Source organism: Anguilla rostrata, chromosome 13 (genome assembly GCF_018555375.3).
Source record: "Anguilla rostrata isolate EN2019 chromosome 13, ASM1855537v3, whole genome shotgun sequence".
Lineage (NCBI taxonomy): Eukaryota > Metazoa > Chordata > Actinopteri > Anguilliformes > Anguillidae > Anguilla > Anguilla rostrata.
In genome coordinates, this window is record NC_057945.1 from 32999602 (window position 1) to 33024327 (window position 24726).

Sequence of the window (24726 nt, forward strand, 5' to 3'; positions counted from 1 at the left end):
ATTCAGTGCTCATGGGCACAAAGTTCTTTTGATAATTTTTTATTTTTGTTGAACTAGGTCAATTGAAATTAGCGTATGCATCCAGTACTCAAGTCTGACTCTAAGACAGGTTGGTTCTAAACCCCCAAAACACCTGCATTTCACATAGTAGGTGTGTTTATTAAAGTAGCTTAGCTTATTATCTTGTCCTTAGTCAAATATTTGCACTAAATCAAACAGAATCTGAGACCAGGCTGTCTGTTCATACAGGTGAAACAAAGGACATTTGGTGTATAAATGAAGGCCATTTCCCAGAATTGAACAGTCCAGTCTAGGCTTTGACCACAACCACACAATGTGCACAGAGAAAATCTTTTAAAATTACATAGAAAAAAATAGCTCGAATGAAGTTCCTAATAAATGACTCCAACTTTGCAAATACAGACACGTCATATAATTCACATACAGTTTCAAATTGATCTGCGTGCATATTTGGGTATGCGGTAATTGGCAAGGAAAACAAAATAACTAAGGAGTACTTATAAAGCACGTCCAATTCGTACAGAGACACTGGCAGGGCCAATAGCTAAAACAGGGGAGTGGGAGAATTCGTAGCGACTTCAGAAATTCCCTGGCTCTCTCCTCCCTCAAATGGCAAATGACACACCCACCGAAAAGTCTCACCCTCGACCACTCTCCTCAAGACCGCCCTGTCCTATCCCTTTACCACGCCCCCTCTGCTTCCATACTTGGCCATGCCTTAGTTGCATCTCTCTGATTGGTTGTTAGAGAGAAGGAGTGGGGTGACCCGGATATGCATGCACTGTTTGCATACTCCATGCCCCCCCCGCACTCCCCCCCACCTCCTCCCCATCGCTCCCCGGTTGAGGAAGTGAATTCGCTGACGGGGCTGGGTTCTGAGAGAGAGAGAGAGGCGAACAGAAACAGCAGGAACTCGGAAGGAATTGAAATAACAACAAGAAAAGAAAAATAAGCGAACGAAAGTATAAAGAAATCCGCTAAAGCATATTTCACTGCTGAGACCCGACACCGAGAGCCGCCGACATGGTAAGGCCGTGGAGAGGTACAGCAGGGACGGGGTGGTAGTTTTAGGAGAGGGGGGTGCTGAGAAACGATATTAGTACTAGTGCCCTTTATAGGAAGTAGCAACTCTACGCAGTAAGCTAAAAATTCGGTCGTGCCCAGAGTTTATTGAAACAATAGCAAATAGTTAGCCAGTTAGTTATCGATTAGCTTGTACTTACGCGAATAGCTAGCTACCTATTAAGCTTGCCAACTGCACAGCAAAGTTGCAGAATGTTCAGGATTGCTTGCTGCCAATTTTTGTAATTTGAATGATGGCAGACTGATCACCCCTCTTCCTTCCTTCCTTCCCCTGCCCCAGGGCTAAAATAGTAGTAGCGCCCGACTGTCGGCCTGGTTTCGCCTACTACCACCCCCTCCACCAGATCCAACCCATATAGTGCAACGTGTACAGCTGTTTAACTCTTTCTAACAGTTCGTAATGCCCATTGCTGTAGATGAAGCCACCTCGTATGAAACATTGCCAGTCTTCCACTGTTGCGAGTTCGTTGACAGGCTGGCCTCACTTTGTATCGGTTACACTGACTACTGATAAATGGTCAACTGGTAAACTACGCCGGTGCAAAACCACGCAGATTGCCTGACATGTTTCTGTCGGATCTAAACACAACTAACGTTAGCAGGCTGGTTGTGACCGATTGACTGCATTGCTCAGAGTGTGACTGTAGTCTTAATACAAAATCACAAGTACTGTTGCTTGGACTGCTTAACTCCTTGAAGGTTATGGAAGAGTTAACGGAACTCTGACCGGTAAAGCATAGACACACGTATGTACGTGCATGCATACACACACAACTTTTCAAAGATACCGCTACCTAACATTTACAACAACAAAACAACAGCTGTCTGTATTGGCTAATGGTTTGTCTGAACCAGTCTAATTTAAGATGAACTATTTTCACTTTCAGTTTTGTAAGTATATCGTTGGAGACTTAAGGACTCTTCATTGCGTGAACCTGCTTACCTTTTGCATTTTGTTGACCCCAGGCATTCTTTTTTTATTGGATTGGAAAGCTATGAAGACACACAAATGAATCACACAGAGCACTGGAGGATGCGAGATGTGCAGAAGTGTTTAGTCTACACAACGCTGTAAACATCACTAACCCTTCAAATGCTTAACCCGGCCCACGGACTCCTAATGGAGAAAGCAGATGTTTTATCTCTGTAGCTGCCTTTCTCTATACCTCCTTTTTCCTTCATCTCATCCTGTCACCGACCACCCCCGCCCCCCCAAACCTCCACCTCCAGGCTGCCGCAGGGCAGCGGTCAGCTGCGAGTGTTTACCTCAGGAGAGGGGTGCTTGTAAACCAAGTGTCTCGGAGAGCAGGTGTCAGCTGAACTTAATGGGGTTTCCCAGCGAGTAGAGTTGATACAGGGTAAATAGCAGGCAGGGATCGGACCAGAACAGAGCAGAACACACACAGCAAAGAGATTAAACCGGAAAAAGGAAAATGGCTGTACGTCGGCCTTGCTGATTGCTTGTTAAAAAAAAAAGATGTGATTGTGTGTTTCTCTTGTGTGCGATGCTTGTACCTATGTTATCCCCTGTACGCCATGGCCCTAGGCCTGTTGTACGTCAGCAGGGAAGCATGTTGTTCATGTGCATATGTAACGAAACAGTAGCAAAATGTTGGCCTACTGTTTGTGAGGTTAGCGGAAGTTAACTGTAGTTCTCTCCGAATGCTTCATATTGTTAAGCCTGTTTTTTCCATTGCGTTTTTATTTATCAGTGCATTTTGATATTACAGGCGCTCAGACTGGGTCTGACATACAGTAGGCCTAAGTATATAAGCTTTGAAAGTTTGTGCTTATTTGTGTGCTTACTTGAATACATGTGTGTTTGCGCCTGGTGGTGTATTATAATGGTTAGGGAACCTGGTAACCTGAAGGTTGCTGCTTCAAATCCAAGGTAGGACACTGCTGGTGTACCCATGAGCGTGGTACTTCTGCAGAATTACTTCCTTATCTATTTAGCTGTATAAATCAGCATTTAAGCTGCACAAATTAGGGTAAATCGCACTGGATAAGAATGTCTGCTAATGTCTGTCTGCTGTAATGTAATGAATGTATTGTGTGTGTGTGTGTGTGTGTGTGTGTGCGTGTGTGCCTGCGTGCCTGTGTGCCTGCGTGAGTGAGTGAGTGAGAACGTGGGCATGGGCGTGGTTGTGTGCATCTGTGTCAGTCGGTATAATTGCTTTGTTTGTGTCTTCCAGAATGACCAGCAGTTGGATTGTGCGCTGGACCTGATGAGGCGTCTGCCCCCGCAGCAGATAGAGAAGAACCTCAGTGACCTTATTGACCTGGTAAATGAGTGATACCCAGCAGGCTCAGCGCTGAACACTGCTCTCCGTTCAGCACGCTCGGCTGAGCAGCCCGACACACATGACTGGCAGTATTTCACGCTGCCCGCTTCTCTCCTGCCATGGCTGGCGAAGGCTGGCCAGACGGCTGAAAACGCTTCTCGCATCTTCACTTCGCGACTTCATGGGCTGCATTCACTAAGGCGTAACGGATTATCCGCTCGTGTTTACAGACTACTAACAAAGACACGCGTGCTTTCTCTTCTCCTTCACGCTTTCTACCTTACGTCCTGATCTGTTTTAATTTCCCCTGCGTGTTCTGTACGTCCACTCACTCCTCTCTTCTCTCACTCTAACTCTCTCTCTCTCTCTCTCTCTCTCTCTCTCTCTCCCCTCTCTCCCCCCCTCCCTCCCTCCCTCCCTCCCTCTCTCTCTCTCTGTCTCTCTCACTCTCACTCACTCCTGTCCCGCACATAGTTACTGCAGATCTCCATCTGTGTGTGTGGTTGTTAGCAGTCATTATCAGAGCTGTCAGTCATAGTGCCGGCCCTTCTGCACCCCACAGCACTGCGGGACTGTACGTCCCGTCTCGCTCCGTCCGTCCTGCCCGTCACTCCGTCTCCGTAGAAACGGCGGCCAACCGACCGGCCCGATGCTCTGGCCCCCTTGCCTTTTTTTCTGTTCCTTTTCTCCCCCCTGTCTCTCCCCGGGTACGCCTGAAAGAAGGTGGTTGTCAGGTGTGGGGCAGTGTTTCCATGGTGATGGGAACAAGACCAGCATTGTGTCTGTCTGTCTGTTTGGGGACACGGAGGGGGGGTGGTTGGATGGTGGATTCTGTGTCTGTCTGTGAGAGGCAATTTGTAGCTCTTTGTCTCAGGCGATGTATCTCTCTCTCTCTCTCTGAAAGCTTCTCAAATTTTCTTTTCCTGTTTTTCCACCTCTCCAACCCCTCTTCTTTTTGTCTCTTTACTTTTAAATGCTGAATGAAGACCGTGATTTATTATCATTTTAGTTTCAGTTTAGTTAAAGACAGTGATATATTGACATTTGATTTTAGTTTTTGGAAAGAGGCAATAAACAAAAAAATGTCTGAACATTCTCAGCTTTTACATTTTTCCCCTTTTTACGCTGATTATAGTTTTGTTTTCTCTCGTTCATTCTCCGTCCCACTTGTTCCCCTTCCGTCTCCTAATGTGTTTGGGGGTCAGGAGTGGTAAAAGAGGGTTTGTGACGCCCTGTTGCGTCCAGACAAAGAGAGACAAATTGTTGAGGCGGGAGAAAGGGAGGGACTAGAAGGGAAAGGGGGGAGAGAGAGAGTGATAGAGAGATGGAGAGAGTGGGAAAGAAAGAATGAGAAAAGGAGAGAGAGAGACAAACAGAAATGTTTTTTTTCCCCTCACCCTGGAATGCATCTGCCATTTTCCCTGCTTGTCTCCTGAACTGTTCAGGCAAGAACCTGCGACAAAATGCTGACGCTCCTTGACTCTTGTTTCCCCTTGACTCGTTTCTCCTTTCTCGCTGTAAAAAAGTAGAAGCTTTAAGGTTGTATGCATTCTTTATTGTTTTCTGTAGGATTGTTCGAAGACACCCTGGAGTAGTTCTCTGACAGAATAAAACATTGAGATTTTGTTTGGCTAACTGTATAAAATACTAAAACAGCTTGGTAAACATACTTTTATGTATATTTTGTGTGTATGTACTCAAATGTATGTTGTGGCTAGCTAAGTGCCTTCCTTAGGGTACCTCCTTTACATGGTACAGAGGTATAGGGTAAACTACTGGTTTTTTGAGTCATCAGCTCCAGGTGTCCTTTAATCTACCCTGTCCTTTGTGCCCCCAGGTTCCCAGTCTGTGTGAGGATCTTCTGTCCTCTGTGGACCAGCCCCTGAAGATCGCCCGTGACAAGGTGGTGGGCAAGGACTACCTGCTGTGTGACTACAACCGCGATGGGGACTCCTACAGGTCACTGCAACTCTGCTTCTGTCTTCGCCCTCCCCTCTCTGCCTTGCTTACATGTCAATTACGTATGTGCACAAAAACCGAAAAGTAAAGTTAAAGGACTGTCAAGTGGCTCAGTTAGTAAAGGCGTTGGCACTTGCCGCACAGTTGTCCACAGTCGGATTGGTGGGTTTAAATTGGCTATAGATCCTGGGGTAGTGGCTTCATATGTTGCTCATGGCGATGTGGTGGTGCCCACAGAGTACCAGTTGTAATCGGTCAGATATGAGATGACCACTGGTGCCTTCTGGGTACCTCTGCTTTAATTGGCACTGGCTATCGTGTGGGACTGGGTGGCCTTTAGCGTACGAAATAAGCACCATCTCACAGGAGACTGCAGGGCTACAGGTGGTACAGTGGTTACTCGAAAAGCAGTTTGGGCAAGAAAAGGCCAAATTTGTCCAAAATAATGAGAAATAATTGCATGGAACTCCTGTCATTACCCTCTTCAGGTCTCCCTGGAGCAATAAGTATGAGCCCCCAATCGATGATGGTGCCATGCCATCCGCACGCCTGCGCAAACTGGAGGTGGAGGCCAACAACGCCTTCGACCAGTACAGAGATCTGTGAGTATACCAGTACATATAACTGAGTATAACATTACATATACCTGTGAGTAAACGAGTACATGTAACTGTGAGTATACCAGTGAACATAACTGTGAGTGTATCATTACATATAACTGTTAATATACCTTGACATACTTCAAATATCATCCTGTTCATCCATCTACACAGACACTTGAACCTTTTACCTTTGCCTGTCAGTATTATTGATTCTGGAGGCCTGTGCTGACCTTCTCCCCCCGGTCTCTGGTCAGGTACTTTGAGGGGGGCGTGTCATCGGTGTACCTGTGGGACCTGGACCACGGCTTCGCGGGCGTCATCCTCATCAAGAAGGCTGGAGACGGCTCCAAGAAGATCAAGGGCTGCTGGGACTCCATCCACGTGGTGGAGGTTCAGGTGAGGACGATAGAAAAGAGAGAGAGAAAGAGAGAGAGAGAGGGGCAGAGAGAGGGAGTGGCAGAGAGCGAGGGAGAGAGAGTAGCAGTGAGAGTGGCAGAACTCCAGACTCTTTACTGTTGTACAACATGGCTGATAGTCTATATCTGTTTTGCTCCTGTCCCCCTTCCATCTCTTTCTTTCTGTCTCTATTTCTCCCCCCTCACACACACACACACACACACACTTTCGCAGGAGAAGTCGAGCGGTCGTACCGCTCACTACAAACTGACCTCCACCGTGATGCTGTGGCTGCAAACAACCAAGACGGGCTCTGGCACCATGAACCTGGGGGGCAGCCTCACCAGACAGGTAGGAGAGAAGCGCGTCACCGGACAGGTAGCCTCACCTTGTCCCAAGAGCAGTGCTTCACAGGACAGGTAGCCTCACCTTGTCCCAAGAGCAGTGCTTCACAGGACAGGTAGCCTCACCTTGTCCCAAGAGCAGTGCTTCACAGGACAGGTAGCCTCACCTTGTCCCAAGAGCAGTGCTTCACAGGACAGGTAGCGTCACCTTGTCCCAAGAGCAGTGCTTCACAGGACAGGTGGCGTCACCTTGTCCCAAGAGCAGTGCTTCACAGGACAGGTAGCCTCACCTTGTCCCAAGAGCAGTGCTTCACAGGACAGATAGCATGCTAATAATTTTCACTGGACAAAGAATGTTGAAATGTGAGCATCACATATAGCATTCATTTAGCAGAGCGACTTACAAGGTTGGCACACATAAGTGCAGATGTGTACACATAATGTATAATAAAGCACACCTAATAATCCAAAAAGGATGTGTAATTATATCTGTGTATCAAGTAAGGTTGTAAGCTAATATACCTGACCTACCTGTGAAGAGATGTAACTTTGTAAGAATTTTATCTTCAAGAATCTCATCTTAGTTTATCAAGAGGATATCTGCACAGGACAACAGATGAATCATAAATCAGTCACAGTTTTTTTATGAGTCCTTTTCACACTTTTTCCCGTTATATCTCATCGCTTTAGATGGAGAAAGATGAGACCGTGGGGGAGTCGTCCCCTCACATCGCCAACATCGGCCGCCTAGTGGAGGTGAGCGGAACAGCACCCTTGTCGCCGCTTTTTCCTCCCAGACTCAAACGCACTTCCGTTTAACGTACAGCGGTGATCTGTGCTCTCTCTGCTCGCGAATGCAGCGAGCTTTCTCTCGATTTGACAGTATTTTCATGCCCGCTTCCCTTTCAGGACATGGAGAACAAGATTCGCTCCACCCTGAATGAGATCTACTTTGGGAAGACCAAGGACATTGTTAATGGCCTGAGGTACGATCCAGTTTCTGGGAAACCTAATAAGACATTACATAAAATGTCGATTGTGACACGTCCTTTCTCTGGAAACACCATGACAGGGGCATCGTATAACAGCTGGGGTGGGGCACATGGTCCCAGCTGTTCAGAACTGAATTTATGCTTTTCTTTCTCTGTGTTTATTCATCACAACTCTTAAATATCATGTAAGAATGGGCTGGGCCTGAAAGTGAGTTTCAGTCCATTACTCACAGGGAAGAGTGCCGGGCGCAGCAGGGACACTGAACGCTCTGTTAGTGTGTCTCTGTTAGTTTATACTGTGGAACACTGCTTATCTTTATTGGATCTCGTGTGTATGTGTTGGACTGTATCAGCCTGTATGGAGAGAAACACCAGGAAGTCTCTCCTTACACATCGTCTGTTTTTTTAAAGCCATGATCCCTCCCATCTCCTTGAACAATTCCCTGACCCCCTCCCATCCACCCCCCACCCACCCCGCGATCATATTTCCCCTCTCATCCTACAGTTACTTGGCTCTTGGCTTACTCTTGGTTTCATCTTTTTTCCTTCCTTTTTCTTTCCTATTCATTGCCTTCCTCTCTTTCATCTCCTCCTTCACTTTCTTTTGCTCTCTTGCTCTCTCTTTCTCTCTCTCCCTCTCGCGCTCTCTCTCTGCACTGTCCCTCCCTCTCTCTCTTTTTCTCTCTCTCTTTCCCACTGTCACCCCCCCACCCCCTCCTCCGAATCTCCTCTTTCTCCTTCAGATCTATTGACTCTTTGCCCGATAATCAAAAGTACCGGCAGCTCCAGAAAGAGCTGTCTCAGGTCCTCACCCAGCGGCAGATCTACATTCAGCCCGACGACTAGGGCTGGAGGTACAGCCGGAGGGAGCTTTTTTGGGGGGGGGCGCAGAGGGGCGAGGGGGCTGAGTGTGCGCTCTCTGCCTGTGGCCTGTGTGCGGGGGCGTGCTGGCGTGGGGGTGCGGTTGGTTGCGTGTGTGCGGTTTTTTGAAGCGGAGCCACCGCGTGTTAGCTTGCTAGCTCGCGGCTGCTGAGGAATGAGTTGCAGCAGCAGGAGCCTTAACCGCACGCAGGGTGGTCAGTTAGCCTAGCGGCGTTAACCAGGCTGAGCGACACGGGCGAGACAAACGCACAGAAACCGCATGGGCTGATCCTCGGCGGGAGGATGTGTGAGCTTGGATCGTGCCACTGGTGCTCATAAGAAAGCTAAACGGTTATTTGGAATGGGATCTCCACACGAACGACCGGAAGTAGAGAACAGCCTTGTCCCTGGTTGTGTTCCCGTTTGTGTTTGTTTTGCGTTTGAGTCCTGTGTGTGCGAACGTGTAAGTGTGTCTGCGTGTGTGTGTGTGTGTGTGTGTGTTTGTTTGTTCGTCTGTGTGTGTGTGTGTGTGAGTGTGTGTGTATTTGTCTGCGTGAGGGTGTGTGTGTGAGTGTGTGTGTTTGTCTGCGTGTGGGTGTGTGTGTGGGTGTGTGTCTGTCTGTGTGAGTGTGTGTGTGTTTGTCTGCGTGAGGGTGTGTGTGTGGGTGTGTGTTTGTCTGCGTGAGGGTGTGTGGTGGGTGTGTGTTTGTCTGCGTGAGGGTGTGGTGGTGTGTGTCTGTCTGTGTGTGAGTGTGTGTGTGTTTGTCTGCGTGAGGGTGTGTGTGTGGGTGTGTGTTTGTCTGTGTGTGAGTGTGTGTGTGTTTGTCTGCGTGAGGGTGTGTGGTGGGTGTGTGTCTGTCTGTGTGTGAGTGTGTGTGTGTTTGTCTGCGTGAGGGTGTGTGTGTGGGTGTGTGTTTGTCTGCGTGAGGGTGTGTGTGTGAGTGTGTGTGTTTGTCTGCGTGAGGGTGTGTGGTGGGTGTGTGTCTGTCTGTGTGTGAGTGTGTGTGTGTTTGTCTGCGTGAGGGTGTGTGTGTGGGTGTGTGTTTGTCTGCGTGTGGGTGTGTGTGTGTTTGTCTGCGTGAGGGTGTGTGTGCCCACCTGTTTGACCTTAATCCCTAACCTCGTGTGCCTGGCAGGTCTTGTGCTGTGCGGTTAACAGAACCGAAGCCTGCCGTTGTGTGTACATGTGGGCTTACTGACAGCACTTACGAGCACCGATGAGCCTAACCTACCTTAACATGGACCTACTGGGGAGTGCCGTGTGACAAAATCTAACCAAATCTGTCCTGCAGCGTGGCCTTTACACACCATGGCCAAACACTACATCTGAAATAATGTGAATCACTGACACTCTCTCTCTCTCCCCCCCTCTCTCTGTGTCTCTCTCTCAGGAGTGTTCAGACCATGGGTGACAAGTCAAAGCAGGAGGCTCTGAAGAATGACCTTATTAAGGCGCTCAAAGGCAAACAACAAAGTTAGAGATGCTGTTCTCTCTCTCTCTCTCTCTGTCTCTCTCACTCTTCAGTTCTTTTTGTCACTCTGTCTTTACCTTTGTCCTCTCCACATCACTCTCAGCATATTTGTCATTTAGTTTTTCCTGTCTCTCCTCTGTTCCCCTCTGTCTCCATCTCTCAGTGCTGCGCTCTATTTTTTTAGGCTAGAAAAAGAAAAAACGTTTTTCATTCGTTCATTCATTCATTCATTCATTCATTCATTCGTTATTATTTTTAAGAATTTTCCAGAGCATCTCATTGTCATCAAAGCCATTTGCTAACCACCTTGTTGTTATAAGTATTAGTACTATAATTATTATGACGGTGTAACAGTATGACAGTAACTTTAATAATGATCCCTGCCTATGTTTTGGGCATACTGTTGGGCGGGCATCAGTGTGATGCAGACTGATTTAAGCCAGGGGATCAGATGGGGGGGGGTCAGGCTATTGAATAGTCATTGTTTTTTCTATTCCCGTTATAATTTTAGATTATATGTATATTGTTATTGGTATTGTCTCTGCAACCCCCATCTCCCTGTGCCGATTCTAACTGTTACTCTTCTGGGTGATGTAGTCCTGGGCGTCTGCAGCTTTTTCTTACTGCTGTCGGTCAGCGGTTGGAGCATCGTCTGGTTCTGTCTGATCTCGTGTCTGTTAGTCTGTCAGCTCAGCGGTAGGTGGGAGATGGACAGACGTATCTGTGTGGACGCGTAGAGAATGTGAGGAAAAATTGAACAAATGTACTGTGTTTCGCAACGCCGTTTTCATCTCCCCGCTCCCCTGACACCTCCCCTGACCCCCCCCTCCGCACCCCCCCCCACCCCAGTGTTTATTTGGCTGGGTGCGTGGAAGGGGGGGGTGGTTTCCGTTCCTCTGTCCTGCAGGAAGTTTTTTTTTGTTTTTGAGGTTTTTTGTTGTCAGTTTGCCTTTTTTTGTAAAGCTTGATTCATGTTGTATTAGAGCCTCCAACACCAATAAAATTTAAAATGGTAAATAATGTTATTTTTCTATATGGCAATGCATATATAAAGCATGTATAAATGTTGTTGTGTATTCTAAATATAGCGAGCTTCCAAGGAAAGACCAGTGTATATACAGTTAAGTGCAAAAGTATTGGAGGAGTGATGCAATCTTTGTTGTTTTGGCTCTGTACTCCAGCAGATTGGCTACTTGAAATAAAACAATATGAGGTGAAAGTGCAGATTGTCAGCTTTAATTTGAGGCTGTTTTCACATCCATATCTGGTAATCTGTGTAAGAATTATAGCCTTTATTTATACATGGCCCTCCCATTTTAGGGGAGCGAAAGTAATTGGATTAATCTGAAATAGTCATCATATTTAGTACTTGGTTGCAAATCCTTTGCATTTGATGATGTCACCAGACCTGGGTATCTTCCCTGGTCGCGCTCTGCCAGACCCGTACTGCTGCCATCTTCAGCTCTTGTTTGTTTTTGGGGGCTTTTTGCCTTCAGTCATGTGAAAACCATCTTCATTTGGAATTCTGACTTCTGGCCAGTCAAGAACATAACACTTTTTGGCTCTAAAAATCTTGTTTGCTTTAGCAGTATGTTTGGGGTCGTTGTTCTGCTGCAAGGTGAAGCATCATCCAATGAGATTTGAGGCATCTGGTTGGATCTGCGCAGATAAAATGTTTCTCTACACTTCAGAAATCATCAGCAGTCACATCATCAATGAAGACAAATGAGCCAGATCCAGAGGTAGCAATACATGACCAAGCCATAACACTACCTCCACCATCTTTCACAAATGGGGGGGGGGGTGCTTTGGGTCATGAGCAGTTCCTCTATTTCTCTACACTTCACTCTTTCCATCAATTTGGTACCGGTTACAGCTGGCCTCATCTACCCATAAGACTTTCTTCCAGAATTCCACACTTTTATAGAGGTGGAAAATCCAAGGGTCAGAAGGCAAAAGTCCTGCCAAGTGTTTCTCCCACCAATTATCTCAGCCTGTTTATTTCACTAATTACTCCCGGCTGAAGAATTGTGCTAATTAGCAAATCCAGGTGATTGGAACAAAATACTGGGGAGGACTTTTACTTTCTTAACCTGGATTTTCCACCTCTGGGTTTTTGAATGTCCTCTAACCTGGCCGTTCTGTTCTTGAGGCTTACCTGTGGTTTGCATCTTGCAGTGAACCCGCAGAGGTTATGCTGGTGTAGTCTTCTCTTTATGGTAGACTTTGACTCATCTGTGTCTACATCCTGGAGAGTGTTCTTCATCTGTTCGATAGTTAAAAATACTTTCACTATTGAAATTATTCTTCGGTTAACCACTACAGTGGTTTTTCGTGCTCTACCACACTGTCTGACATTTCTGAACTCACCAATGCGTTCTTGTTTCATAACAATGTAATAAATGGTTGATTGTGACACACCCAATGTTTTGGCTATGTCTCTGATGGCCTGCTTTACTGGCATTGTCACTTATTTGGTGCTCAAGATGAGAACAGAAACTCCAAATGCAAAATTCACACCTGGAATCATCTCTAGACTTTTTGATACCTTTCTTGTGCATGAACTAATGATGCAAAGACACAGCTGATCAAGAAAGTTGAGCAGCCAATTGTCCAATTACTTTTGCTCCCTTAAAAAAAAAGGGAGGGGGGAGACTACGTATAAAAAGAGCTGCAATTCCTATATCAATCACCTGATATGGATGTAAATACTGTCCAATTAAAGCTGACAGTCTGCAGTTTAAGTTCATATGCACTGTTATATTTCAAATCCAATGCGCTGGAGTACAGAGCCAAAACAACAAAAAATGTCCCTGTCACAATACTTTCACATTTAACTGTATGATCAATTATCATTGTGTCTGAATCCTGGTTATTTGGAACTATAATTATATATTGTACTTTTAAGTTGATTCAAAAGTAGTCTGTACGCCTGGAAAAGAATGTTATACATAAAAAACAAACACACACACACATATATATAGTGACATAATGGTAACATGAGTCAGTGGAATGCCAAATGAATGCATGGAAGTGATACTGTTGTGGGTAAAGAATTACATGAAGTATTGTGTGTGTGTAAAGTAGTACACAAGTTGCGAATGCCACAAAATGCAGTTGTATTTGATTTAGATGCAAATGGTTGTATAGTGGGCCTCCAAGTACCTTATCTCCAAGACAACGCTTATGTCACAGTTAATGACTTGCAAAATGTTGGTGGAGAATGTGGCTTTTAAACTATCTCCAATTATAATTCAGTGATGTTAATATGCCTTTTGAATTATGCATAGACCACTAGGAACTACTCAATGGTAATTTTCATAGGTTTAAAAATGTGCTTTTCTTTTTTTATCATCTGGCTTGAGTTGGAATAATATGGTAAATTTCAAATGTTTTTTTGTAGAATACTTGTTCTGCATAAAATTGAAAATTTATCCAGTTACATTGCTGCTGCACTGAAATGACCAAAGCTGGAACTCAAACAACAGGTAAGGATGAATAATGAAAAGATCTGCGACTTTGTAGCAAGACCATAATGTTTTATTGGTGAAGTTGAAGTGCAACGCTATTTGGTGCTTCAACCTTTCATCATTATTTCAACATCTGTGACCTTATGGAGATTGCTGTAATGTGTCAAAATGTGCTATATGCAAACAAGTAAGCAACGACTTGTTATCTATCTCTTTGTTTCATGACGACACTTACTCTTTTTACTTGTGTTAAGTTCTTGTATGTGTATCCTCGCTGTAACTAACGAACGTGTGATTATGTACAGAACATAATTGGCATTTCATAAACTATATTTTATACTCTTCGTGATAAAGACTTTTTATTGGTATGAGTCGTGCGATCACATTCCCATCAGAATAATCGAGGAATATCAGCTGAAATTAACGTTGTATATTGTGTTCTATACCTCCCCGCTTATACATGCTGACTAGGTCCAGCCATGATGATTCAAAGAGACTTTAACAAGTAATTCAGGAGCTCTAGTGGTCATGACCACAATAAGCTGAATCAATATCCATTAAAAAGATGGCACACCACAAGTCTGATTGGAGAGAGAAGATTTGGGAAGACCCATAATGGGTGCAGCTATACTGTGTAATCAATGATTGATCAAAATGAACTGATGATAATATTTTGCTATATTTACATACAATCAGTAAGTAACAAGTGATAGCTCCCCCTGCCTAATAATTTATAAAGCCTCATAGCCCCGATCATTCTTCTCGCTGAATAACCATACATGTTCTGAAGACTGTCACCGTTAATCCATACGGTTTCTCGTTTGCGTAAAAATGAGTTTCTCCGCTAGATGTCGCAATTTACACAAAAGTAGCCGAACGTTAACAGTGTCCGTTAACACCGTTAACAGAGTTAACGGTGTCTTTATTTTTAATACTTTCAGAACATTTTCAGTTGTGCAAATCGAAAGTCTACAATGAATATAAAGTTGCATACAAAGCGCGATTTTATTTTAAGTGCGAATATTCAAATGAAAACTAATGCTGCCAGGTTTGAACTGGGTGATCGTCAATCAGTAGTCTATTGTCCCGTTTGGCCGACGACTGACCGCAGTTACATCGTTTGGTTGCTGCAGCTAGGTCTACATATAGGTTTGGCCAACGTGAAGGAAAAATAGAACTCCTTACTGCGGGGCTCATGTATCAGAAAATGGAGCGCAGAAACTTTCTTTTATACTGAATTTCGGATTTGGCTACGTAAAAATAAAATTATAACGACAGCCGGTGCAGTCGCCGGCCCCATCGCGACAGGTCCGAGTTGACCTATTGTCTGATAGCAATTTATTCATGTTTTTAAAATCCCTGTTTCAGAATTAAATAGGCTATAGGCTGCATGGCCTAAATCCTAACAGGGAACTGCCAATGAAATTAAACATAAGTTCGGAAAGACAGTTTATGTCCATGCACCGTGACTGTTTGTACCTGTTTACCTCTCAGATCCCTATTTACACAATTTTATAACGTATGTAGGCGTAAATGAAGCTATAAGCTTACTATCGTAGACGTAATCAGTGCGCTCTAATATGCTCTCGGCGAGTTAAACACTTTCCATACTGCAACTGGGTTTCAGTCAACAATGGTAAATGTTATATTTAATTATATTTGTGACGTCGTGGGGGGTAGGGGTTTAGATGAATTAATCTCCACTTCAACTCACTGGGAGAGTTAATCTGAACGGTGTACTCTGCTATCCGAAACGAGTCGTAGGCTTTGACTTATGCTTGGCCCAGTTCCAAAAGGATTGAAACACTTTTTTTTTCAATTAAGCACATAAAAACTGTAGAACATGCGTAAACATATATGCTAGCACTGGGGGAAATTAATTAAAATTAATTTAATGTAAAATAGTATTTTAAACCTTTTCTTTTTTTCTTTTTTTTTACTAATGAAACATATGATGTGTGGTGCATAGCCTACAAGAATAAAAAAAATGCAAAGACAAATTACAGAGAAATGTGAATTTGGAATTTGTTATATTATGCTATTTACCAGTGCATGGTTCAGCACTTAAGTCATTACCCTTTTAAGAAGAGAAAAACAATGGAATACTACTCGGGATGCACTTTGTGATATCACTTGCATTAATATCGATTTCAGCCTATTATGCTACAAGAACCGTAATGCATTTGTTTCCCCTGAGTTGCCATTATTTATAAAAGCAGAACATATCTCTCTACTTGAATTACCGGACAGGCGGTGGTCTTGCCTCCAGTACTGTTGCCCTTTTAAGATTTGCCCCTAATAGCAATCCATGCTTTTGCTGAATTCTCTCTCTCTCTCACTCTCGCTCTCTTTCATACACACACACACACACACACACATACTCTCTCTCTCCTGTTGTTTTGAAACAGGTTTATGGTAATGAGAAGCCCACAAGGCGCTGGAGTTGCTAGCCGGAGCCATTTTAATCATTTACGCGAACTCAGCGAGGTGACAACGTCTCTGGGACTGGCTGCGAGAAGCTGTGGAGAGGGGAGTGCGGTTACCTTCTCTTTCCGATTGGATTACCGAGCCTACCGTTTGCTGGAATTATGGAAATGCCGCAACAAAAGAAACTGACTCGAATGAAAGTTTGAAGGACGGCTTTTGCATATTATAGTGAGACAAGGTGAATAATATCAACGAGAAATGCCCGTCATTAAGTGGGATTTGCTGTTTGTTATCACCGGGTGGTTAAAACTTGCCTCTTTGTCGGATTGCTACAGCGTGCACCTCAGTGCGGATGCGGAACCGGGGACTGTTATTGCTAACCTGGGGCAGAGCGGTACTTGTACCCTGGACCAGGTAATCGCCCCCAAATTCACGAAGGCATTTGTTGAGACGGATGCTGCGGCTGGGGTTGTGGTCATTTCGGGGGTATTGGATTGCGCTGCCCTTCCTTCTAACCCCTTCACGGTGTACATCGCCGCGGACTGCAAAACAAATGTGACCGGCTTCAGCCACCTTCTCACTAGCCGGTACGATGTGCATGTGCACGGCAGGAACTGTTTCAATAAGCACAAAAGGAAAACGAAATTAGACGTCGATGTAATCAGTTTGCTACAAGTTCGCAGTCACCAGTCTGCTTGTTACAACGCTGATGCTCCGCTTTTCCGTGTGAGGGATATATTGCCTGGCTCACCGACCGGTAGCGAACTGCACTGCAGCCTGAATGGAGATTCACTATTCTACTTTTCGGCGGGAGGATTATTTGTTTCCGAGCGGCTCTGTTTGAAGCACAGCACGCTGTTGGAACTGGATCTCCACTGTAACAGGTGTGTAAACGGGGAGCTATGTCAGCGTGCTGGGCAACAGAGGGATTTGGGGGCGAAGGGCATCTCCGTGCATTTGCGTATAGGTGTGGGCTCCTTCAAGCAGGAGCGCTTAGAGGAGCTGCTGCAGGTAGCGGCGCAGTCAGAGGTAGGGATTGTGAGCAGGAGGAAGAGAAACGTCAACACGAGCCCCCAGTTCCAGCCTCCAATGTACCAGGTGTCCGTGCCAGAGAACAAGCCGGCGGGGACGCCAGTCGTCCTTTTGAAAGCAGTGGATGCTGATGAAGGTGAGGCTGGCAGGCTGGAGTATGTTATTGAGGCTCTCTTTGACAGTCGCTCCAATAGTCTGTTTGCTGTGGACCCGGCCAGTGGCGCGGTCACCACTGTGGAGGTACTGGACCGCGAAACTAAGGACACCCACGTGTTCCGGGTAACGGCGGTGGACCACGGCACGCCCCGCCGTACTGCGATGGCCACGCTCACCATCACTGTGAGCGACACCAACGACCACGACCCAGTTTTCGAACAGCAGGACTACAAGGAGAGCGTGCGGGAGAACCTCGAGATCGGGTACGAAGTGCTCACCGTTCGAGCCACGGACGGGGATGCCCCGATCAACGGAAATATCATCTACCACGTGCTCAACAGCAATGGCTCCAACGACGTGTTCGAGATTGATGCCAGGTCCGGGGTTATCCGCACCAGGGGCCCTGTGGACCGTGAGGTGGTGGAGGCCTACATGCTTCTTGTGGAGGCTAACGACCAAGGCCGGGACCCGGGCCCACGCAGTTCCACGGCGACGGTCTATATTTCGGTGGAGGACGACAATGACAACGTCCCTCAGTTCAGCGAGAAGCGATACATTGTGCAGGTGCCCGAGGACCTGCCGCCCAACTCTGAGATCCTCCAGGTGACCGCCACGGACCAGGATCGCGGCAGCAACGCCGTGGTGCACTTCAGCATCATGAGCGGTAACACCAGGGGCCAGTTCTACATTGACGCGCAGACCGGCAAGATGGACCTGGTCAGCCACTTGGACTACGAGGTGAACAAAGAGTACACGCTGCGGATCAGGGCGCAGGACGGCGGCCGCCCGCCGCTCTCCAACATCAGCGGCCTCGTGACGGTGCAGGTTCTGGACGTTAACGACAACGCCCCCATTTTCGTCAGCACCCCCTTCCAGGCCACGGTGCTGGAGAACGTGCCGGTGGGCTACTCCATCATCCACATCCAGGCCATCGACGCGGACTCGGGCGACAACTCGCGGCTGGAGTACCGGCTCATCGAGACCACGCCCAACTTCCCCTTCGCCATCAACAACAGCACCGGGTGGATCATGGTGGCGGAAGAGCTCGACCGGGAGACCGTGGACTTCTACAACTTTGGCGTCGAGGCTCGCGACCACGGTTACCCTCAGATGTCCTCCTCCGCCAGCGTCAGCATGACCATCCTGGACGTGAACGACAACAACCCGCAGTTCACCCAGAAGTCCTACAACACGCGCCTGAACGAAGACGCCACCGTGGGCACCAGCGTGATGACCGTGTCCGCGGTGGACCGGGACATTAACAGCGTGGTGACGTACCAGATCGCCAGCGGGAACACGCGCAACCGCTTCTCCATCACCAGCCAGAGCGGCGGCGGGCTCATCACCCTGGCGCTGCCGCTCGACTACAAGCTGGAGCGGCAGTACGTGCTCAGCATCACGGCCTCCGACGGCACGCGCTTCGACACGGCCAAGGTGTTCGTCAACGTCACCGACACCAACACCCACCGCCCCGTCTTCCAGAGCTCCCACTACACGGTCAACATCAACGAGGACCGGCCCGTGGGAACCACGGTCGTGGTCATCAGCGCCACCGACGAGGACACGGGGGAGAACGCCCGTATCTCCTACTTCATGGAGGACAGCATCCCCCAGTTCAGCATTGACCTGGACACCGGTGCGGTCACCACCAAGATGGAGCTCGACTACGAGGACCAGGTCTCCTACACACTGGCCATCACGGCCAGGGACAACGGCATCCCTCAAAAGTCCGACACCACGTACCTGGAGATTTTGGTGAACGACGTGAACGACAACTCCCCGCAGTTCCTGCGGGACCAGTACGCGGGCTCCGTGATGGAGGACGTGCCGGTCTTCACCAGCGTGGTGCAGGTCTCCGCCACCGACCGCGACTCCGGCCTGAATGGGCGCGTCTTCTACACCTTCCAGGGGGGAGAGGACGGCGACGGCGACTTCATCATCGAGTCCACCTCCGGGATCGTGCGCACCCTGCGCCGCTTGGACCGCGAAAACGTGCCGCTCTACAGCCTGCGGGCCTTCGCCGTGGACAAGGGCGTCCCTCCACTCAAGACGTCCGTGGACATCCAGGTGGCGGTCCTGGACGTCAACGACAACCCCCCCGTGTTCGAGAAAGACGAGTTCGACATCTTCGTGGAGGAGAACAGCCCCATCGGCCTGGTGGTGGCTCACGTCACCGCCTCCGACCCGGACGAGGGGAGCAACGCACAGATCATGTACCAGATCGTGGAGGGCAACATCCCGGAGGTCTTCCAGCTGGACATCTTCTCCGGGGAGCTGACGGCCCTGACGGACCTGGACTACGAGGCGCGGTCGGAGTACGTCATCGTGGTGCAGGCCACCTCGGCGCCCTTGGTCAGCCGGGCCACCGTGCACATCAGGCTGATCGACCAGAACGACAACCTCCCCGTGCTGAAGAACTTCCAGATCATCTTCAACAACTACGTCACCAACAAGTCCAGCAGCTTCCCCATGGGCGTGATCGGCCGCATTCCCGCCCACGACCCGGACGTGTCCGACAAGCTGCACTACAGCTTCGAGGCCGGCAACGAGCTGAACCTGGTCATTCTGAACCAGAGCACGGGCGAGATCCGGCTGAGCAAGGCCCTGGACAACAATCGTCCTTTGGAGGCCACCATGAGGATCTCTGTGTCCGGTAAGAATAATAAAGACCATTCTCATTTTATGTGTTCGCACGCTGCTTGATACGGTCCCGCTTGGTCACATTTAATGTAAAAAAAAACAAAAAAAAAAACATTAACAATACTTTATGAACTCCATAATAATTTTACTTAATCATATATAGTTAATGTTTTATAATAGAAATTGTGCTTGGCCTGTGTATTTTTAGTGAAATGATTATCATTTAGGCCTACCTAAATCAGATCAATTTTCTGGCTTTTATTTAGGCCCAGATTTGTTATTACTTTCTGGCTTCCTGTTTTATTGCAAATGTGGATGATAAAAGCAAGATAAATAAGAAGTAATATAAATGGAAGCAATATGAGCCACTGCAATGAACCATGCACAGAATAATTGCTGTTTTATGTGCTTTAGGAATATATTTATGAAACTTTTGGTTTAAATTAGATTTATATTACATAACTGACACAATATGAAAGTACAGCATGTGTAGTACTTTATATGTTAATGTCTTCTGTTGCAAAACAATATTTCTTCAGGTTTTGTCTAAACTGAATGCAGACTGAGAATTTAGCATGCAGAGTGCATCCATTTTGTTCTTATGATCTGTGATTGACTGCATAAATAGTGCCTAATGAATGGATGAATGAAAGAGTGAGCGAGGCTGACTGAATGAATAGCCTGTAGTATCTTGAAGTGAATAACTGAGTCTGACTGACTGAAATTGCTTTCAGTTTTCCTTCCGTTGGCATGACGTTTTGTACTTAACTGCAGTTTACCAAACTGAAACGATAAACAAATTGTTACAATTGCACTTAGAACTGTCAAATCTCCTCCCCTTGTTATTATATATAAATGTTGCGTTTCCCACAATAGCTATATCGTGTTTGTTACGCAGTCTCACCAAAAATATTTTTGATGTAGTTTCCCCAAAACAGTTTATTATTTAGTACTCTACAGGTACAGGAACATAACAGGTTTAGTAAACACTACATTGGCATCCCATCTCTCAGTATAGATGAGCAGAAGAGAATTGTATTTGAACAAAAAAGCAAATGAGAACCAGAACGACCGCCAGGAATATTTGTCAGTTTTCTGACTCCTCTTTAGGACTTTTCTGCACTTGTCCTTTTAAGACCTTGAAACTTAGAAAGGCACCCCAGCACCATAATTTAATGAGCTGAGATGTTTGTAGACATCAAGGTATCGCCAAAACAAACAAAACAAAAAACCTTGACGTTCCACTCAGATTACAGTGGTTGTGGCTCAAATTAACTTGTTTCTGACCCTGTTCTTTTTCTTCTCCGCACTGGGTCTGGAGAGTACAGTAACCGCTCTGCTCTCCGGTGGTGGCTGAGTGCTGAGAGATAATTGGCCAGGAATAGCTGCGGGGTGTTTCGGGGGGCCTCGCCCCCTTCTGAGTGCTCAGAGAGCACGCGGGGGGCCGCCCCGACGACAGACGCAAAAGCCGCGTGGCTCAAAGCGGACAATGGCGGCCGATCGACTCGGGAAGGGCCAACGATCTCGCCGGGGCCCTGGGTGGGAACAGCTGTGGCTCAGCCCGACCAATTAGGAGCCCGGCCTGTCCGCTGGGCCTGCACCTGCTGGGATATGTGTGTCAGCGTCGTCCCCCCCCCCCCCCCCCCCCCCCCACGGAGGGGAGTACGGAGCAGGGAAACCAGGCGCGGTTTGAAAGATGGAGAGAATTTCATGAGATGAGGAGGGGAGGGGAGGGGACGGGTAGGGATGTGTGTGGGGGGGGGTGACAGCAGAGAAAAGCAAACAAAGGGAGCCTACAGATACGGACCTGTGTGTGAGAAACGCAGCATTAACACGTGAACAGGAAGGAGACAAGTTAAAACAAGGAGCGCATCTACATTTAAACAGCCTGAGAGACAGAGAGAGGGTGAGAGAGAGAGACAGACGGTGAGAGAGAAAGAGTGTGAGAGTTTGAGAAGGTGTGAGTGAAACACGTGAGAGATTGGGAGAGAGTGAGAGAGTTCATGTCTGGGTTTCAGCGGTACTGATCTTATTTAGTCCGCCTCTCTGATGCCGTTACCAGACAGCGGAGCTGAGGGTGTGACTTGATTGGACGGATGGCTGACCGGCGTTTATGCAATTAGTCACTAGCCTACTGAAGCCCCCGGCGACGGAGGCTCCCGGGCCCGGCAGGGAAACAATGAGGCAGCGAAGGTGACGTCATGTTGCCCCATACAGTAACTGACACAATGGCTGTCTTCTGGAGCCAGTGAACTAGAAAGAGACCGTCTTGACACGACAGATGTAAACTTGAGCTTTCCATTGTCCCAATGGCGCAAACAGAGCCGCCGCCCCCTCCCAACTGCCCGGCTACTCATCCCGTCCTGGATTTACACACCCTGTAAACGTACACCATTCTGGGCCTTCATTTTTAACATGAAGGGTGTGCTGTGAGTGACTGTACTTTACTCACAGATGTGACTCACGGTGGGTGCTGTTTGGAAGAAGGCAGGTGGAGGGACGACAGAGTGTCCTCGTCCTGATTGGTTAACAGGAATCCCATTTGCACCTGCATGCGTCACGGTGGAGCTTGCAACAGGAGGAGCGCATTTCAGAGAGGCAGTGGGGGCCTTTAAGGATATACAGTTCCATAGGGCTGGGGTGTGGCTTGTGTGTGTGTGTGTGTGTGTGTCCGTGTCCGTGGAGACAGTGTGTGAAGAGGCGGGGTTAGCGATGAGGCTGGTGTGATGGGGGAATTATGGGTGAGAACAATGCTCTGCTGCACAGTCCAGGAGCAACAAGATGAGGCCATTGGTATTCACCCTCATTCTTCTTTAAATGAATTGGGTAAAATCAATTGCATCATCAGATGTCTTAAACATTATGAATTTTGTCGTTTACCACCTTTAGACATTTAGACTACTGTTCATTGTCCAGTTATGATCGATGCTCAGCATCAATTTAAGTAATATTTAAGATGAAAATGCAAATACTAAAATTACAAAGATTGACATCCTTATAGAATAACTAAAGGCAAAGAAAACATGTTAGAAAGTACAGATATCACAGTAAATGTGTCATGCATACCCTGACCATCAGGTCAGTAGGCAAATCCATTTCACGGGTGCTGAGGGTTTGCCTCGGAATGATGGACATAATAGATCAATTGATTTTCCTGAATTGTCATGATAGCCACTTGTCACCCGTTTAGCAGCTCTGCTGTAAGCATTCCCCATTATGCACTGTAATAATGTGCTGTAATTACCATAATAATCTACTCTGCGCCTAATCTGCAGTGCAGGCAGAAAATAAACCAGATGCACTGATGTGGCGCCAAGGCGTAAGCGTTGCTGTACATGTTAAAAGGGACTCGTGGTTATCTTACGGGGAATGGCCGTGAGAGTAGATAGCCGTTTTTTAATTTCATCTGAAACGATGCTGTAACATCGCTGGATGATACTGCTGGAGATAGACTTCCAGGGGGCTCTGTGTGACAATGTTATCATACCTGCGGTAGGATTCAGAACAAGGGCTTTGCGCTTTAGATCCGCGTCCGTTTTTGTTGTTGAATTATAACCATGTGAATGTTATCCTGCGTCCAGTGAATGCCGTTCTCAGCGGGAAGCTTATTTCAAGCACCTGTCGGTTTGTAGCGTACAACGGCGTGCGGTTTAATCGCGCGCTGTAAGTGGCCTGATAACCGGCGGGTTTAATCCTCTTTCTTCTGTCGTGAGAGCAGTCTGTGCGTCACGCTGCTGAGCAGGAGCAGAGAGAGAGAGAGCTCTACGCTTCTAGCGAACGATCGCTCACGTGTGGCGGATTCTTTTGTTCCTATGCTTTGTAATCGAATCCAAACTTTGCTCTGATATTCATTCAGCTGGACGAGCGCAGGTTTAATTATGTTTTTAAAATGACTGGTTTTACACTCGTGTAGTATAACCTCAATTTTCCCACTGACGTCTGGCCTCGATGTTAGAAATGTGTTTGTGACCCCTTTGGTGGTATTTATGATAAAGATTATCTCTAAACCAGAAAACTGGTTTGAATCTTCATACATATATGCTGCCAGGCATTGGTTGTTCTATGTACAAAACAGAGTTCAGGTGGTCCAACGACTTGTTTAAGGGGCAGTTAACCTCACATTTGGAAGGTTAGGCCTACAGCAGATGATGTCTGTGATGTCTTTTGAAATTACTGAGTAATTATAGCTGGAGTCAATTTGCATCTGTTTAAATTTTTTTGTGGCAGGAGGGCATGTTTTACATTTCCCACTGAAACTTGTTAAAAAAACAAAAAAATAAAAAAAACAGCTTTGAGCCTTTGAAAATGCCAACCCGTATCCCACTTTCATTTCCATGCAGACACGCAAGCTGTACACAGAATAACAGTTTTTAAAAAAAACACAGTCACCAGAGCTTGTTGTCGCTAGCATTTTTTTTTTACTGTAGAGAAAAATGGTTCATTATTATAAAGAAACATTTTTTTTTGGGGGGGGGGGAAGTCTTGAAACAGATAAATCAGAGCAGTTTCTTGTTCTAGTGTCCCAGTGCCCCACTTTCATAACGTAGCCTACCGGTTTCAGAGACATTTTTGGTCCTGCTTGTGCTGGTGCTTGGCATCTTGACAAGAAAAACGCCTTTTATTAAAGGAATTGTACCATCAGGGGTAGCCTACCCTTTCACTCATGACCACTGACTCATAACTCATAACTCATGTCTCTTTCTTGAAGGCATCTGAATCTCTTCACTCACAGTTTTCTTGGAGAGGGATAAGGTCTTATTTTTAGCTTGAGGGTTTATCTGTTGGAGGGTCAAAAAAAATTTTTTTTTTAAGGAAAACTAAAAGTAATGCCACACCAAGTGAAAACATGCCAATTCATTTTAGTGCCATAAAAATAGGTGATGGAGCGTTTCATACTAGTTTTCAGAATGGTTTAAAAACGTGCCCAGTTCAGACTGCACAAGGGTAGCGTTTGGTGGCTCAGTCTTGGGGCGAGAGGGGCGAGAA

General features: G+C 46.8%; 2 protein-coding genes across 3 annotated transcripts in view; both read left to right on the top strand.

Moving 5' to 3' along the window:
- Positions 1-828: 828 nt before the first annotated feature.
- On the top strand, positions 829-11237 carry capzb (capping actin protein of muscle Z-line subunit beta). 2 transcript variants are annotated; one of them, XM_064304434.1, is made up of 10 exons: positions 829-1047; positions 3300-3389; positions 5227-5348; positions 5837-5950; positions 6205-6346; positions 6581-6697; positions 7381-7446; positions 7600-7676; positions 8426-8536; positions 9935-11237. In XM_064304434.1, exons 1-9 carry the CDS (start codon positions 1045-1047, stop codon positions 8526-8528), a joined length of 834 nt encoding a protein of 277 aa, XP_064160504.1. In that variant the 5' UTR covers positions 829-1044; the 3' UTR covers positions 8529-8536; positions 9935-11237. The 2 variants fall into 2 exon arrangements, with proteins under 2 accessions (XP_064160504.1, XP_064160505.1); XM_064304435.1 differs by lacking the exon at positions 8426-8536 and having other exon boundaries at positions 831-1047.
- A 4530-nt stretch (positions 11238-15767) lies between these two features.
- The window catches only part of celsr2 (cadherin, EGF LAG seven-pass G-type receptor 2), a 79767-nt gene continuing 70808 nt past the window's right edge, over positions 15768-24726 (top strand). Inside the window, exon 1 of the mRNA XM_064304694.1 lies at positions 15768-19753. Coding sequence (XP_064160764.1) covers positions 16171-19753 — 3583 coding nt within the window. The 5' untranslated portion in view covers positions 15768-16170. The remainder of the gene's footprint in view (positions 19754-24726) is intronic.